General features: G+C 41.4%; 1 protein-coding gene across 1 annotated transcript; it reads right to left on the reverse strand.

Moving 5' to 3' along the window:
• Window positions 1–706: 706 nt before the first annotated feature.
• Window positions 707–13,772, reverse strand: si:ch73-21k16.1 (phosphatidate phosphatase LPIN1). The gene is made up of 20 exons (XM_034699391.1): window positions 13,540–13,772; window positions 9,361–9,564; window positions 9,163–9,258; window positions 7,450–7,730; window positions 6,513–6,617; window positions 6,299–6,422; window positions 5,865–6,213; window positions 5,646–5,739; window positions 5,102–5,286; window positions 4,905–4,998; window positions 4,636–4,705; window positions 3,951–4,043; window positions 3,810–3,865; window positions 3,573–3,708; window positions 3,288–3,436; window positions 3,009–3,095; window positions 2,750–2,902; window positions 2,447–2,561; window positions 2,251–2,354; window positions 707–2,149 (listed from the first exon to the last, which is right to left on the reverse strand). The coding sequence occupies exons 2-20, from the start codon at window positions 9,550–9,552 to the stop codon at window positions 1,972–1,974; spliced, it is 2,661 nt and encodes an 886-aa protein (XP_034555282.1). The 5' UTR covers window positions 9,553–9,564; window positions 13,540–13,772; the 3' UTR covers window positions 707–1,971.
• Between the last annotated feature and the right edge of the window lie 5,456 nt (window positions 13,773–19,228).

The raw sequence follows: 19,228 nt of genomic DNA on the forward strand, positions 1-19,228 counted from the left end.
AATCATGACTGTTAACAGTTTGAATGTAGGTATCTGAAATGGGAGTATCTCCATGGAATAATTTTATTGCAGATATCAAACATGTTCAAGGTGGATGAGAAACATGGCAGTGCATGACATTGCAAAAATCTGAAACTGAAAGCTTAATACACATGAATGACAAAAGTGATGCCATTTGTACTAATAAGAATGGTGTGTTGTGAATATCTGAAGTGCTCATTTTCTCTGGGAAGAATTGAATTACAGATATCTGTCATAAGTTTCCATTCTGGCTATAGACTTTGGCGAGACATTAGCCTGTGTTAATTCATCTTTGAACTAAAGTCATGTAGTTCTGTTGTCCTCCTTGTCATCTTCATTTGACCTCTAACTGTGTCCTTATACAGTATGTGCTCTGGCTTTGTAATTATACCTGTACGCAGAGGTTAATATTTAAATAAACAACATAAGAAATAGTTGGATTAAATAAGTACTTTGATATGAATATATTCAAATGTTGCCAATATTGCGTACACATTTTGACTATATATAATGGATAATATTTAGTGTAATGAATTAATAGTACTTTATATATATAATATATAATACTTTTATAATAATTTGACTTCCATGAATATTCTGACTACTTCTTCCTTAGCAGTTTTCAGCTGAATACGATTTAAGAAAAGAAAACAAATAGGCTGATAGATAGTGAAACACACACACAGTGATGTACCAAGACATTTTATTAAGTTTGATTACACCATTTTAACAGTGATCTGGTCAAAATAGTGAAGGGGAGTGGATGAACAAACGATTGATCATTTTGATGCTCTTTTAGCTCTTTCATGGAAAGAATAATTACAGCTTTTAAGCATTATAGAAACATCTTTTTCAAGCTAAACACACAATCAGACCCACTGCGGTGATATTATGGTGGTAAATTCACGTCATGTCAGGACCTCACAGTGAAATAAAGATCACTTCCTATAAACTGCTGTCTTCTCTTAGCAGTGGAAGATCTGAGGAAGACTTTCAGACTTGGCTTTTGATGCTATACCTCCAGCTCTAAGCTGCACATATCAGTCAGTATCTGAGCATATGAAGTGTTATTGTATGGACAGTAACAGTTCAGGTCATTCAAAAAGAAATCATGAAGGCCACAACAGAAGACAAAAAACACTTAGTTTGATTTTGATAGAAAAATAAAAAGTAATTTGAACAGACACTCTTTCTTTTAAAAGGACATCAGTAAAATTGTGCTTTTTGTTCTCGAGTTAGCATTTCTTCTTCTTAACAATAGATATGTTTCAACGAGAAAGGATTCTCGTCCTCAGCTCATCTCTGTATCAAAGTCATAGACTTTCAATTATCACTGTGCTCATGGATACATTAAAGTCTGCTATATCTCCAATAATGACCTCAAAATGTATAGTATATTACACACACACAAATATGTCGCTAATACGTAAATAAGCCTGCGTTTAAATATCTGCAATACCATGCTGATCGAGGATCTATAACAGTCTAGATTGAAAAGTTCAGAGTAGGAAAATAAAATCCATATTGAATATTTGGCACAAGTTTCTAAGTTATTGTCTGACATGTCCACAGTGTGGTTGGTTTCTACTGTCTGCATAATAACCTAGCTACTGAAATAATGGCAACAGTCACTCACAAATAATATCTTTTCTAAGCTGCCTGAATAAATTACTATCATTTCTCATATACATACATCTAGTCAGAAGGCTTCAGAGGCCATCTTTTTATAAAAGTGCGCTTGTACATCCATCTTGTGCTTTTTACAGCAGATACTATATCTGTCTGCTGTGCACCAAAAGTGCTACATACTCTACAAAAGTAGACCGATTCATACCATACATACACACACACATTCACACACACACACACTCACACGCAGAACCATGACTGTCTTAATACAACTGCTACATCTCAAACACACCATCAGTCAGTGTTTCAGGCTGCAGGTAGTCAGCTCTCAGGACATGGACTTTGTGGTGGTGGTGTAGTTCCACGGTGTTCCACACAGGGGAGCTGCTGCCTCCAGTAGGTGAAGTGGCTGAATGTGTCCGAGCAGGGGAAGTCTGAGGAGGAGGCTCGCATCTTCAGAGGGAACACGTGATCCACCACCTCGCCCAGACGAACGTAGCTGAAGAGAGGAGAGGACAAGAGATGACGATAGGACAATACTATAAATATTTACTGTTACGCATTCGATGGACAGGATAGGTAATCAGGATCAGGACTTACGATGAGATGTTGGTCTTGGCATGCTCCTGCACCAGCTCGCCTTTAGGGTTGACTGTAAAAATTCTGTTCAGTGGCACACCTACTTCTTTATAAGAAAAAACATCCTGCAGATATGAAAGAAAAAAAACTGTGTTAGGAATCATATACATCTTAAATAGTCAAATACTGTCGGCTCCACTGTAAACAGCATACGTACCGTTGGCCTGTTGCCAAAAGCTGCATAGAATGGCTGTGTGTTTGGGTAGAAAAGGTTCTTGATATCAGTCAGACACTCCACCTTAAATTTCTCGGGTTTCTTCTCAATTACCTCCCTGTTGAACACACACACACATGGAAACACCAACACCATAGAGATGAAACAACATCCACCAATCAGAACTTTGTTTAATACAAACTTGTATATTGTTTGTGTGTGTGTGTGTGTGTGTGTGTGTGTGTGTGTGTGTGTGTGTGTGTGTGTGTGTGTGTGTGTGTGTGTGTGTGTGTGTGAATGACTGACCTGTGCAGAGCTGAAAAGAGGCTGCTCGGGCTGAGTAGCACAGGGCCTATAGGAAGCATGGTGCCTCTCTCATTCACCCAGTGGAGGTAACCTCGGGTCATGTCAGCCATGCCGATAGCTCGAGCTGAACAGTACAGGAACTTGTAGCCGTTTCTGAAGGAGAGGATGAGAAGAAATGTACCTTAATGATCAGTAATGTGCTTTTTATGCCTTGCTTTCATAAAAAAATTCTGTCAGTGTTATTTTCTCAACTGCTTACTGGCTGACTTTGTGGTAGAGGTGTGCGATGCCCTGGTGGGTCCAGTCTTTCCCAAGCGTGGGCAGGATATGACCCAGTGTGTCGGATCTGGATTGCAACACAGATAAGTGACATCAAGACATGCTGGTGTAGTTTTCTTCAAGAACATGAATGCATGGACCAAAAAATGAAGACGAGCCAGACAGGTGTGTGACAGCAAAGGTTAGACATTTTATCTCAAAATCTCAACTATGAAGTAAAGGTAAATGCAAAGTGGCTACGAGCACGTGTGAGACATACCTGGTGATGGTTCCATCAATGTCTGAGATTATTATCTTGTCATCCCAGTTCCAGAGGTAGATGGTGCCCTGGCAGCGACAGGTTCCCTGGTATTGAGTGGTGACGCTGAACACAACATCATTAGGACCTTCCTGCAACTGGAGTGACATCTGTGTGTGTGTGTTTGTGTGTGTGTGTGTGTGTGTGTGTGTGTGTGTGTGAAAAAAGAAGGACAGATAACATATTAAGGTAAATAGATGACTCTTAACACCACAAGAATATGAGATTCTGAAGTGTTTTCCTCACCAGCTGCTCCGATGTGAGTCGCAGTGTTTTCTTATAAGACACGCCCCCTTGTGTAAGCACAGACTCTGATTGGCTGGGGACAGAGCTCTGTTGGGACCTGAGGTCTTCATCACTAGAAGATGACTCTTCTTTATGTCTGAAATTATACAGTTTGACAGCTTGTAAACGTTCAGTCCCCTCAGTGAGGAGGTTTGACCTCTTTAAAAATGTCTTGAGGAATGCTTTGTGGTTCCTCACCTGCCTGTCATTTCCCCATCCCGCTCAGCAGAGCCACACACACCAGAGACTGAATCCTACAGAAGTAGAAACATTTTTAGAAAACATTAAAAGCAACATTTCAGAAATCCAACCTTTGATGAGAGATAAGAAGATAGTTACAGATTTGGTGCTGTTGTTTCTTCCTCTCCAGGAGAACCACCACCTCCCTCCTTTCTTGGGCATCTTCTCCTTCATGATGGTCTCCACTGCAGCCTGCACAAGAGCACACACACAAACCCCAAACAAACACAACACAACACACTTAAAAAACTGAAGCCAAAACTAGAAATCAACAAACAGTAACTCAAAAACAACATGCCTGTGGTTGGAAAGGGGAAAACAAAGCATGGATGGCTTGTGTGCGTTCTCGAGATCAAGCGTTTGATAAAAGACAAAGAATGAAGAAAGTAGAGAACAGAAGAGAGGGGTGAAGATGAGTAAACAAGATAGTACATACAGAGCTGTAGCCCAGCACGCCGGTCAGACAACAGAGAAAAAACTCTAAGGTTGACTGAATATAACTGAGGCAAGAGAACTATTGAAGAAATGAATGGAGGGATTAATGAGGAGGAAGGAGAAATGAAATAAAGAGGGGAACACAGAGAGAACAGATTCAGTGGTCTGTGGCTGCATGATTGTATGTCAGGTTTTATACAATGAATGCAAAAAGAGCAGATAGATAGAGGGTGCAGGGATACAGACACACAGGATGCAGTACCAGTTTGATCCTCAAGGGGGATTCACGTAGCATGAGCAGCCTGCAGCTTTAGTCATTAGTGTAAGTATCTGTGTATTGATTTCTTACCTTTGGCAGAGGTTTCTGGAACGCTTGCATAGCCAGCATAATCGGAGCCGCGGAGCTCCAATTATAGTACCTGAGGCAAAACATTTTATTTTTATCTATTTCATAACCACATTTTAAAAAAACACACACTTAAGCTGCCAAGTTTCTTTGCATAAAAAAATAGTTGACCCACAAATCCTACATACACTTCAGTTTTTGCTGCATGCAGTGAATTATTGTAGGATTTACCCTCTGTTTTAGATTGATTACACAAAGTGTGAGTTTCTTACTTGGAGCCAATTTTCACCACAAGGTTGGGGTCGTCGATGATGGAGGGGTTCTCTGCAAACTGCTGGTATGAGATCATCTTCTCGTGGAACTGTTCTGTAATCACACACACACACACACACACACACACATTTAGGTACCCTTTCATACAGTGGAGGAAGTGTGTTGTGTAGTTTAGCAGTCAGATTGTGAATCTCACCTTTAGTGATCTCCCTGTTGTCGCTGAGTCCCCCGCACAAAGAGATGGTGATGGCCGGTAGGTCAGACATGTTGTCGCAGTAGCTGTCCACCCCGCTGTCTCCTCCTGAGCTGACGGACTGCGGGGACAGACTGGTGCTGTGGAGACCCGGGTCTGAGATGCTCCTTACTGTTGTGCCACCGTCACTGCAGAGCACACATAAGATAAGATAAGATAGTCCTTTACTCGTCCCACAACGGGGAAATTCAAGTGTCAGTGTGTCACAGTAAGAAAGAAGACAGTGCAAAATAAATATATAAAGCAAACAATAGCCTATAAAGTAACAATTATTAAAAAGTTATTAGCAATTAAAATTAAAATTAAAATGAAAGAGGTAAAAAACAAGCATATCTTACACATATTTATATATTATTGGTTATAGAGTTTGACCACTGCAGGAAGAAAAGACCTGTGGTGTCGCAGCACTAACATATTATCTTATAACCATGCAGTCCTCCATATAATGTCTCATGTCTGTGTGCATTTGTGTTCTGACTTCACATACCTCTTGGGGAAATAAAGAGCTGCCACTTCAGGCTCCAGGTCTGTGATGTCATCCAGGTAAATGCCATCTGAACCAAGGTGGCGGCTTCGCTTGTCTAAATAAAAAATGACTCAGATTAATTCCACACATCTTTGACATTCTCATATGCTCATTGTTTTATACCTTATCAAACAATTAAAGGTTCAGTTGTTAAAAAATATATATATATTTGGTTAGTACCTTTCTTCTTGGATGGAGAGTCTGTCTTGCCCATCATATGAGGCGCTGTCTCGTCCATCTCAGACATCATACGAGCAGCTGCCCCTCCAGTCGTCACCAGCGTCTCTCTGGTAACGATGGTCTGCGACTCCACAGTCATGGACTCTGACTCCATCCCGACAGTCACCACTGTTTGTCCAGCGCTTTCCTCCTGCATGGGCAACCTGAGTGACGATGATACCTCACAGCAGGGTGCGCACTGTTGTGAAGACATCTCATCAGTTATGACTCTGAAGTGTGTGCTCTCAGACACGGGGATGGACATGGAGCAAACCTGGGGCGGGTCGGACTTCACCGGGAGGAAGGACGGCTGGAGAAGCAGGGGAAAAGGAAATTTGAAAACAATGCATATTAAAAACACTGATAAAAGTCAGTGTAGTGAAACTTTTGGTTACCGTTGCAGCCTGAGGCAGCTCTCCCCACGCCCAGTGCATAGCTGGATTCTGATTGTCCGTGTCTGATGGTTTGGTCATTAGCTCTGAGTCGCTCTTGGGCGAGGTGGGGCGAGAGTTTCCGGGGCTGAAGAAAGAACAGAGGACAAACTAGACATCAGGAGCTTTCCTTCTGAAAACAACATGTTTAACTTTTTCAAATGAGCGAATAAAGCACCTCTGAAGAGGACTCCACTCTCCAGCTGAGCGAGTGTAGATGCCATTCTGTTTGAACGAGCCGCTGGCTGCAGATTCCTCTCTTAAGAGATCCCGTGATGAAGTCCTAGAACATACCCAAAGAGTATAAATGTGTACCATGTCATCACATATTCTAAAACGGCATTACTTTATCATTAAGGGTCTTTTACTTTTCACTTATTCCCCAGTTTGTTTACACCACATTTACAGCCATCATGCTGATTTTCGGCCAATAGCTATTCTCACACCCTGGTGATGTTCCAGTAGAGTACAGTAGACATGAACTAGATTTGAGATGTAATGTATCCCCCCTCTCACGTGCAGATAAATCTGTCTCCTGACAGTTATGTGCATCTGCTCTACCTTCATTCATGATAAATAGACTTTGAGGCACAGTAAAGGGAGGACATGGCTCCTATAGCTGCATGCCTGACCTGATTTGGTCTGTTCAAGATTTAAAGCATACCCAAGGCCGCCTTGCTTGATTCTGTACGCTCATGAAACGCCTTTTCTAAAAATAATGCAGAATGAAAATATTTCCTCTTTCACATGCAAAGCTTCTGCTCTTCTATCCAGTACAAATCACTGAGCTAGACTGTTGTTTTTTTGTGCTGGCGTGAGTGTCTTTTAAGTGTGCCAACCCCACAGCTAGAAGCATCTCCAGTGCAGATACTGGTGTGTTTATTCAAGTCTGACAGACTCCAGTTCCATTACAGCTGCTCTAAAAGCTCATTTAAGTGATGTATTATATTTTTTAATGCCTCGCTGTCACTTCTTATCCTTGCCCACGTGTTTCACTTCCCTTTTCCAAATCTAGCACGTGTTTAATGACTTTCCCACCACTTCCCTGCACTTACTACAGTATCCAAAACCAGCTTCTTAAAGTCAATCTCTCCACCTTCTTTAGTTTTCCTCACCTCTCCATCTCCGCACCTTCATCCGAGCTTATGTCTATAGTAAACATGTCATCGTCCTCGGAATACTCCCCACTCTCCTCCCTCCTCATGCTGTCGGCCCGAGCCTTCCTCCTCCTCTTTCTCCTCTTCTTCATTAACACGCTGTCTCCCATGCTCCCCATGGAGCCGAGGGTCTGTATGGGCGGCCCTCTTTCGGAGCTCTTTCCAATCAGAGAGGAGCTCATCATCATGGCACCGTCTGATAAGATGGGAGAGGTGGCCAGGTAGGAGGGAAACACTTCCTGTTTTTTCAGAGACAAACGTGTGAAGATGAATGAAAGGAATGGAATCATAAGGTGCAAGTAAAAGCAAAACATTACTCAAAAGACACTCTGTAAAACCAGGGATTTAAGTGATTCACTGTTACAGAAAAGAAGAATAAACACTGGGATTAAAAATACGACTCCAAAACGTTCAAACTGCATTTTGAAACCTGGGCCTCATCATACTGAAATATGACCACACTGTTAGTACTTTGCACAATTTTAGTTTGAGGCCAGTGTGTACAATCACTGCCAAACTGTTTGCAGCCATGTCTCCTGTGAGGAGACTCTGCAAGCCAAAGAAAAAAACACAGATAAGTCAAAACCTGTTCCTGACTTCTGTGAAAAGAGGCAAAACATTTCTTTCTAGGAAAGGAAAAGTGTTTCCAGGAGGGCCTCCAGCTGTCAGCTCAAGGGAGTCTGAACGTGTGTGGGTTCAGACGTATGGGGGAGAAAAAGGGAGGGAGAAAAAGCGGGAGGAAAAACTGAGGTATAATCACATGATTTGTGGTCAGACAATGCTCCCTCACGTTTTTGGCTTCCTCTTACAGAGAGAGAAAAAAAGAAGGGGTTCACAGACACACTCCTCCTCCCTCTCATGGCCCCTCCAGGCCTTGGGAATCTGACACCACTTTAGGGGAGAATAAATCACCCACTTCCCTTGCTGGTGCCCGCCTCCTGGCTCAGAAGTTCACCGCTTGTTTATGTCTTTCAGCTGCACACGTTCTCATGTGCAAACAAAAGGGAGATGCTTTTGTAGTGAGGGTGCCGCGTGACTTGGCTCTTTTGATCGGCAATTTAAAATCCTCATACGTTCTGAGAAAAAGGAGTGGGTTTTTTCAAAGTTTGAAAAATAAGTTTTACTGACAAAACACAACCTTTCATACTTAATGTTATTAACTTTTTAACCTTTGATGATTCATCCAATAACAACAACAAGTACAAACTGTGTGTGCTCCACATATACTTAGCATAAGTGTATTTTTCTGACCTGGTTTATCCTCAAAAATGAAGGAACAGTATGTAATATAGGTCAGGGAGCCTGAGTAAGTAAACGCTGCATTCAGGTCTCATTTACCCTCTAATGCACAGAGGAATGTTTTCCGCTGAAAAGGAAAGGAAGAAATTCCAGGACATGGTGCCAACTCTGCACACAGCTCGACCTTGTTCAAACTGTGACTGCGTGTAAGATGCAGGATACTTCAGTAGCTCTTCTCACTTGTAAACATGGGTGTGACTAGCTAAGTTTTAGGACGTCAGGAGGGAGGAGAATAATGTGTGTTTTTATTTGAATTTTGAGGGTTTTCCAAGCCGTGACATGTGCGCCGTGCTTTAAATAACCACAGAAAGTCAAGAGCATTTAAGAGATAATAACACTATGCTTCTCAGCTGTAATTATGGCCACACATACCTGACCATTTTCTGTTTCTTCCACAAAGAACGCTTCCCCGTTGTCCCCTAGCTTCATGTGTAGATCCACAGGTTCTCCATTGATCTCTATGTCCACCTGGAGGTGAGGTGAAAGGGCAAACAAGAAAAAGAGGTAAATGCCTCAACCCTCATTCAGTATTTATGAAAGAATACAACGGCCCTGTTTTTATCTCCTTACCACTTTCTCTCTGGAGCGGAGGACGCCCATCTTTCCGAAGCGAACATGGAAAGGCGAGCAGTGCAGGGATCCATCGGGCTGTTTCACCACAATGACATCGATGCAGCCGGAAAGGGTGGCAGGATTGAGGCCTCTGTACAACTCTTTGACCTGGACGAACACCTGGCCTGCCAGCTGGCCCACGTAGTTCATGGTCTGACGGGTCTGATGGAGAACAAAATCAGGAAGTTATAAATAGCCATCTCTAACGAAGTCATTTGATAAGAGGCAGTCCAGGTGATCAAACAGTATAACAGCAAATCTGCGCAACGGCAGAGTTTTGTTATGGCCCTTCTGTGAAATTGCAAGTTCCAAAACAGTTGTGTTACATTCACTGCTCGAACAAATACCCCACAGGAATACATTTGCCTTGGACTGAGACAACCTTCAAACGAGAAGGTGTTTATGATCCTGCATTCTCCTGTCTGTCAATCAAACCACTCATGATGACCTGTAACCCTCCTTCAGGGAAACTGAGGTGAAGTTATTCCACCACTGAGCTGAGATCAGTTCTGAGCAGCACTATGATTGACAAAAAGCAGGCCTCAATGACTCTCTCCTGTTCAGTCCAGCAGAACAGTCCGTGTCCTACATACAGTAAGAATGCAGACCTCGGCAACCTCTCCTCCGTATCCTGGTAAGTCTAGAAATCCTATCCACCTGTTTTCCATTCAGCGGCCGCAGACAGCAGAGGTCAAAGGGCAAACTAAGTTAGATCAGTCTCACTCGTGTAGTGAAGGTGATGTCATAACCTTGCACAGTGTTTAGTGGCTGAGTCAGACCAACGGGAAGAAACGGGAGGGCTATCGTGAGAGGGACGGTGCATGTTACCGATGCAAATGTCAGGAAGGAAGCGCATACTTTCACACGTGCAGCAGACTGTGGCAGTACACCGGTTTCATAGTAGACAGCTATTAAACTGTGCACTCCAACTATACTGCTCTATTTCAGTCAAATCTATTTTTACATATCTAACATCTAAAAGAAGGCACAACTTTAAAACAGATACACATCTTTAATCTCTGCTAATAAACCATATCATTATTCACTGCTGATTAGCATGCACGTTTGAAGCATAATGGCTCTATATTAGTCTGCTGCTCGTTTATACAGAGCCTCAGGAGTTGATTGGGCATGAAAGACAATCTTTGTTTTGCTAATGATTGTGGAACTGTGGCTTCATAAGGCCCATACTAAGCAAAGTAAACAATGATCACTGTCACGCATTACAGAGAAGAAATGTTCAGATAACATTCGTCCCTTACCAGTACCGATTCTGATTCCCATAATGACGTGTGACCAGTACTGGATGCCCCCCTCGATACCAGCTGATTCATATTATTTGAGATGAAACACTGACTGGTGACATGTTGCTTGCTTTGACAAACATTAAACGGACAGCAAGCACAACAAAGTTGCAGTTTGATGTTGTCACTGGGGAAGAGTTTTGATTTTCGCCTATTTGAATAATCATTTAAGAGTTCATGTGATTATTATCTTGTTTTAAAAATGTATTTATTTTTTGTTTTGGCGCCTGGTTGTAAAGTGACCCAGCGGCAACCTCCAATATTAAGATATACAGGTTTTTGCCCAAATAAGGACATGACTGACTTGACTCCCGGACGGGAACACATAGCTGTTGGCTAGGAGGCTCAAACTCCGCCTCCTTACGTCACACTATGCCTGGTTGAGTTCCGCATTTCCAATATGGCTGCCGCCATCGACTGGCTTCAAAACAGCACTCAGGAACAGATGGGTGACATCGCAGATACTACGTCCATTATTTATACAGTCTATGAAAGTTACATTACCATCAAACAGTGGTTGTAGGGCCTCTGAAAGCTGTTTGCTTTTTGACATGAAATAACAAAAGACTTCCATCATAATATAACAACATTCAGCGTTATTCAATTATTGGATTAATCGATCAAATAATCAAATGATCGAATGATCGAATTCCCATAATGACGCGTAAACCAGTACTGAACGCCCCCCTTGATACCAGCTGATTCATATTATTTGAGGAAAAATGCTGACTGGTGACATGTTGCTATATATAGTGTTGACAAACTTTCTGCTAGCACAACAATGTTGCTGTTTGATGTTGTCAATAGGGCGGAGTTAGGATTTTTGACCATTTGAATAATCGTCTAAGAATGAAAAAATTGAATAGTTAATGTGATTATTATTTCATCTTAAAAATGTATTTGTTTATGTTCTTACAAGAACCTGGTTGTAATGTGACACAGCTGTCACACAGTGGTTGTAGGGCACTGAAAGCTGTTTGCTTTTGCCATTAAATAACAAAAGACTTCCATAACAATATAAAACATTCAGCGTTATTTGATTATTCAATCATTTGATTATTCTCTTATTTTGTTTTTTAATTAATCGATTATTTGATTATTTGAATAGCGAATCGAATAATAGTTAGCAGTGACTATTGAATAGTATTTTTGCTTAATGCCCATCCCTAGTTGTTACAGGACAATTTATCTAAAACCAGTAGATTTTTGGGGGTGTTTAATACATAATTGCATACATGAAGAGACTGATACATGATATCTCATTGTTTTGGCCATTCCACAGGCCGATATCAACACTGGTATCTGAATCAGAACAACTCTAATTGGAGGTAATAGAGGGAAAACTCTCAGTTAATTGACTAGATTAAACTTAAGCATTAAAATGTCATCAATAAGTGCTTCATAATGACTTGCAAAGAGCCTATAAGTGATGGAAATGAGTCCACTGAGCAACAAGTTCATGGTGAATATGGGCAGATTAAAACAAAACTGTTCTCTGATCATGTTGGACGTCACTTTTGTTTACATTTCTGACTTGTCCATTGAGTTTCTGTCCTTTGTTTGTGTTCCCATCTTTGTCTGTATCCTCCCAATCAAACACATTTTCCTCCTCGTTGTGACAGCTAATTCAGAAAGGAATAAAACGGCTCATTATGTGATCGGGTAAACAACTCAACATCCTTTTCTTCCTGTGACCTTTACATTGAAGGAGATTAATAAGGTAAGGGAGGGAACCATTTAAGAGAATCCACGATGCTGGACATGATTCATCCCATTTCTACTGCTTACAAGACTCCAGTGAGTTTACAGCTGTCTTGCATCAGTGAAGGAGCTCTGGCTTTCCCTTGGTTGGCAGAGGGGCCCCCAAAATAATTGCAGCAACAGGGAGGACATATCTGGAACAATGCCAACATATCCCCCTATTTGAGCACACGTGACATTTACAACAGGCCCTGTACACAACAGCGAGAGCCCTATAATTAAGACAGCAGATGTATGTGAAAAGCCATAAGCACTTCTGTATCCTGAGGTACTCTTGTAGACGACCTTCACTATCTTTAATTATTCAGATCACTTTTCACTGCGGGATTGGATTACAGAGCTGCTGGCATAGCCAGTCGGTTATCAAAGCTGATGACTTTTCATGTGAACACAGCCTCATCTAAAAATAGATTTTCTTGTGTCACAGAAGACACAAGAAAAGAAGAAGGGTATCTGAGAACACAGACAGCACTGCTTGGTTTCACAAAAGAGTGGTTGTGTAAAAGAAAGGGAAATGTGTCTTGTGTTTTCCAGTGCTGTCCTCTTAATTTTAATGGATTTTACAAGCTGCAGTAATGAAGATTTCCTTCCAGGCAGGAATCTGGCTGGGACACTCAGCAGATAATGTGTTGTGAATGCAAACAGAGTCTCATCTAGTCCCATATTACAACAACACCAATCTAAATCAAATGACACAAGACATTATACATGTTTTTCCTCTGTGTCATTTAAGAAAATAAAAGCATTTATAAGTAGGACATACAAGTGATGACTTATTACATTAATTAAGACTCATGGTAATACGTGTGACTATCATCAGCAGCCAATCAGTTTCCCTTACCACATATTCAAAGCCACAGAAATGTTTAAATCACGTAAAGCTGACTCACAACATCCTGTCAGGGTACACTAGATATATGAGTGTTTGATGGCTGTAAAAGCTCACAATTACTTATAGCAGATGGACACACATGTGAGAAACACACAGCACATTAAGTCCATATATAAGACATGAAATAAGACAATCAGGTACAGTCATCATGTGCTGTTTGAAATAAAAATAGGTTCATACCTTGTATAGCTGTGTCTGACAGCTTTCACCAATACACGGAGCCTGGCGTTTCCTCAGCGATGAACGGCAGGAAAACACAACATTATAGAGGCGGAACTTCCAAAGTGAAGTGTATATGTAATGTTTTTATAAAGCCAATGTTGTTGTCTTGGACTCATCAGCGACTAAACACAAACTATTGAATTCAACGCGATACTCATCCCTCCCTTTACTCTCTCTCTCTCTCTCTCTCTCTCTCTCTCTCTCATGCGGAGGCTTGTCAGCTGATGACATCACTCGCAGCCAGAGCCCGCCCACCGACCAATCAGCGTCGAGCCTCTTTCCGCCACAGTGGCTGCAAAATTACAGCTACCAGTTTACATTAGGGCAGAAAGATAAGTGGTTACATGAAGAAGGTATTCTCGGAGGGAAAGTCTAGCCTAGTCTTCAGTAACAACAAATCACTGCTCAAACAGATAGTATAAAATATATCCAATTATTAATATCATCTAGAATTATAAACAGTCCGAAATATCATAAAATTATTGGTGCATTTAATGTTGAAACTGTAAACATCACATTCAATAAATGACGCTTTTACCACCCTAAAGCATCACATTTTAAAGAACCCTTAAAGAAACGGTGTCCAGCTGCTATGTTGTGACGGTGAGGACTAGTGGCCCTACGTCATCGTCTGAAGTCCCCGAGTCAGCCTGATACAGTGAGGTGATTTTTCCAGCCAATCACAGCCCAGCATGAGAGCACATGCGATGTTCGCAGTTTAACCTGAGACCCCATGTTACTGTGTGTCAAAGGGAAGTGGTTGACTGGTGGTGGTTTCAACTAAAGTCAGCAGCAGAGAACTTATATATGAAGTCTGCAGACAAACACAGACATATGGTTGTTAGATGAAAATATTGCCCTGAGGTAGACCTATATTTCTCCCCCTTTCTTGCCCAATTGCAGTCAAAACCTTCTTTCATACCATTGGACTCAAGTTTGAATCAAAGTCTAACTTTTTTTGTTTTCATGGATGTTTAGGTTTCTGCCTAAGCCCCCCTATCCCTCTTTCTCTCTTTCTTTTCTCTCTCTCTCTCTGTATGTGTTTAACTTTTGGAGGACAGCCAAGATTATGACAACAAAAACCCTCTCTTCATGGAAGAATTCCCAGCGGCAGCCCAAATATATCATGGGCTACACGCTGCAACAAGCTCACGTGCTGCTCTTGTTCAACAAGAGCCAGTTCAATGTGGGTGTGTGCGGGAACTAAATTGTTTTTCCAGACTTGGAAGAGGCCTCTTTGGACTAACCCAGAATTAGGAGGGATTCAAATCCTTGAGTGTTTTTTTCCACCAGAGGGGCTGTTACTGAAATGTATTACTCACATAAGTCATCACTTTGTGTTTAATGTCAACCGGTCACAACAGGCGTTGTCTGCCCCATAATGTGTGTGTGTGTGTTTGTGGTTGATAGCTGTGCAGGTTCAGTATGTTTAGTTTTGGTTTGTTATCTGGGAACTTTGTCTCTTTGAACTACTCAACCTGCATGCACAAACTGCAGCCGCAGCTAACACTCAGCAGGTTTATGAATGAGTACACAGATACAATTGTTACTGCATGAGAAGTTATATAAAATGTAACATCATGTGGCTTTAAACTGTGTTCTTTAACCTTGAAGACTTCCTGCATTGTAAAACTAGAGTCAGAACATCTTCGGGGATGCCACTTCTGATGTACTGTACAGTCTTGCGCCCTTAATGAACCATCTCAGCATTCTCTTATCATTTTACATACTGTCACAAAAACAATGTGCTAAAAAGATGTCAACCTGGCTAGTTGTTATAAGGAAATTTGAAGCCCTTTACCTGGCGAGCTGTAAAAGACCAAAATGTGTTTTACATTATTCTAAAAATATGACTTTTACACTCTATGTTCCAACATTAGCAGTGATGAGCCCTTACAGTCACTGCTATGCACACGGCCGTCCTCACACCAGTGTCACTGAATTCCCTAATGATATTTGAGCCATACAGCTGCCTAAGACATGTTTCTAAGAACACGCTGCTTTGCCAGGAAGAACTGAACTCAACACAGTGCTCTGGATACAAACAGCACATGATAGCATTTTCATATCTTACATGAATGGTCAGTGTTGTGACCAGTATCAGGCTATGAAAAGCTGACATATGAGAAGTCACTGAACCACTGATCAAGATTTATCTGCTGAATAAAAATAAAATCATCCAGGTTTTTCGTCTACTTTTCAAAGTCTCATTAACTTGCTTTTCAGAATTGGAGCAATTTAGTATGCTGTCTGTGAATTGACCTTATTTAGCACCATAAGTTCACCCTCTTTGCTCAGAGGTGTGTCTAGCTGGTGCGGTCTCACATTCTTGTTAACCATACCATGTCATTGGATCTACTTTTTCGTAGCTATGAGCTGACTGTGTCCCCGGGCACCGATCGCACTGAAATAGGGCAACCATTTGTTTATTCAACACCTGAAGAGCATCCAGAAATATCTAAGTGATTCATGAATATTGTATTTTGAATGTGTCACACCAGAAAACATGGTTGCTAATTCAGGTGTTACACCTAACTTAGGAACCATGGATTCTTATCCCTCGCACAGTTCAGGGTTTAATGTTTGCACAAAAAAGTGCAAGTACAAGTCATGCTGCTCAGTTTACCCAGCAAGGGCATGCTGCTCTTACTGATTCATTGCATAATCTTTTTTCACAGTTGGTTGATATCAAGGCTCCCGATTGCCTCGGGAAGTCCAGGCCTGACAGTCATAAGACCTGACAGCAGCATTAGCAAGAGCTGCCAAACTCTGGTACAGTGATTAAAAGGAAACAAAGTCTTTGTTCTGGATTATTGAGATTATGAGTGTCAGAGAGGGGTTTAATCACCCTTGGCTTGGAAAATTATCGTTGACTTATGGCTTTAAAAAGAAGAGGAAATTAGAAGGACATTCTTTAATAAGTCTAGCTATTATTTTAACAATCTTTTGGAGTTTTGTTTGGTCACAGAAAAGGAGAGAAATTCAGAAAAACGTTATAACACCCTTTTTCTCTTTTTCTACCTAGAGAGTCAGAGTCAGGTCAGAGCGGGTCATCTTTTAGGGGGATTACTTCAACACACCCTGGCCTCACTGTAACTTCCTTCGAAAACCTATTAGATTAAATAGATACAGCACTTCATTTTCTGTGTGGTCAACTTGATAATCAATTGTTATACATGACACACAAAGAAATGTATCCAAATTCAGAGAGATACAATATTATCCTCTAAATCCATAAATTGGGTTAACCTTCTTGCACCCATAATTCCTGCTTTTGTCTCCCTTCCACACATGCCTTTATAAATCACTTTACCCAGCTCCAGGTGGTGTCAGTGCCATACTGCTCAGCAGCCTCATCCAGCTCTTCATCATCCTCTCCTGATATCATGATTCCATACTGTGTTTGATCCCCAAAGCAGCTATCTGGTCTCTGCCACCTCTTCTTCCCAAGTCTGGTCCGGTCTCGAACTTGTGTCTTCACTCTGCGTGAGTATCAAGAGTCTGACTGCCATGTGCAAGTGGACAGCGAAGTACTAAATTTACCTGGACCCTCTGTCAGAAACCTGAGAAGGTCCTGGAGTGGTCATCGTCCACCAGACCTCCTGACTTCTTAAACATTTGAGAAGGGGGACACATGTTTGAGAATTGTTTGAGTGTTCCTCTCACCCACAAACAGAATGATCACACACCACTTAGACAACAAATTACCCTGGCACAGAGCTCCCCTTCCTATGACATGCCTGTCAGTTTTATCAATGTGTAAATATCCCATTAGTTAACACAGCGACTGTGGCACCTGTTGTCGCTGTTGACCCTCATGTTGACCATGCTAGTGCTGTAATTGGCATTCAGATGACAGCAGAGCACCTGTCGCATTGGGTGAACTCCAAGTCTCCCCCTGGTACCCGGAGACTCTGAATTTAATATGACACTGTTTTCAATGATGAGTTGAAACTGGTGACCTTTGGTTTGTATTTGATAGGCCAGCTGGCTACTTGTAACTCTGACATCCATCTCTAATGTGAGGTCTATCTTACAAAAGTCTATACTGCCCCCCAGTGGTCAAAGGGGTGCATACATTATGCTAGGCAACAGGGGCTGACAGATGCCTTACAGTTTTTCTCAATTGTTTACACACAAATACTGGTACTTGAGACACAGTGACTACGACATGTAACCCATGCACCAATCCCCCTAAACCAATTCTACTAAACTACAAGCACAATTCCTGCTTTACACTCAAATTGCAGTTCTAAAACACACTTTTTTCAAAACACTACAAACAATTCTCTGCATTTGGTACAATTTTCATGAAGAAAATCTCTAGCTTTCACAAGAAGCACACTGTCATTCAAAATTCTAAAGTTAATTGCCCTACTATGCACACTGACTCATCACATGGGCAAACACCTGTCACACAGTTTTAGAATTAGAAATCAGAGCCTTATTTCCCCCGCTGCTTGGCCAGGGAAAACATTGCTTGTGATGTGGATGAGGTGCTGTGGCCAGACGAAACAGAAGAGAGGATGCAGCATATTTCGTTGTTTTTACTGTGACTGTATACAGTCTATTATTCAGTTGTTTTGTGTGTAGACAAATGTATGTGTATGTGCAACTTTGTGTTTGTTGGGATGTACACTGTGTACACTGTTATTCTGGGGGGGAAATAAAATATATTTGTTACCGTGTATTTGTGTGTTTTGAGTATAAAAACAATATTCTAAAATATCTTACAACACGCTTATGTATGTACCGTCTGTAGTAAGTGTAACACTGAATAATAAAAAGGCCTAAGTCATTATGATGAATGGAGAAGAAGTGTTTTCCATTCATCATCGTGTTTTACATTGAGCACATCAGTGTTCAACTGGTTCTTATAAATGTCTATTCATATGGTGGTTTGTGTGTGTGTCATTTGAAAACAAAATACCATTTTGAGAAGAAATAACATTGTTTTGAATGTAAAGTTTCATTTTGCAGGAGAATTGAGGGGTTTTGCCCATTATGTTTGTGTTTTTTTGATTTGTGTGTAGAGTTCTGAGAGTATGAGGCATGCTTTGAGAAAATGTGTGTAAACAATCGAGAAAAACTGTAAACTCAGACATCGAGCATCTGCTATGGATGTATTTAAATTGTTTCGCTTTACGGCCTTTTGGTAGACACATTAAGTCATTACCAAGCAGCAACCTCCTGTCTAAAAATATTGTCCAATGCCGAAGTGTTAAAAGCTGCAGTTCATCCAGGATCCGCTTGAGGCTGGCTCCGGAAGTACCGGAAGTCATATACACATGAATGGGAAAAAGACGATCTTTACAGCAGAAATAAACATGTTTACAGCCTGGTACAAAAGACGAGAGAAGTCTGAATAGCTCATTTCTCGATCGGCTCACACTGTGGGGGGGTGAATTTTTTTCTAATGCAGCAATTTCGAAGATATTGAGATTACTAGTCTTCCAATGAGAGACACAGCTGCCTGTGGGAACACTGCAGCTGTTTGCTAGGAGGCTCAAACTCCGCCTCTTTACGTCACACAGGCTCGACAGAAGCAATATGGCTCCCGCCAACGATTGGTCTCAAAACAGCTCTTCAGAAACAGATGGGTGACGTCACTGATACTACGTCCATATTTTATACAGTCTGTGGTCAT

The sequence above is a fragment of the Notolabrus celidotus genome, chromosome 13 (assembly GCF_009762535.1).
Source record: "Notolabrus celidotus isolate fNotCel1 chromosome 13, fNotCel1.pri, whole genome shotgun sequence".
Classification (NCBI taxonomy): Eukaryota; Metazoa; Chordata; class Actinopteri; order Labriformes; family Labridae; genus Notolabrus; species Notolabrus celidotus.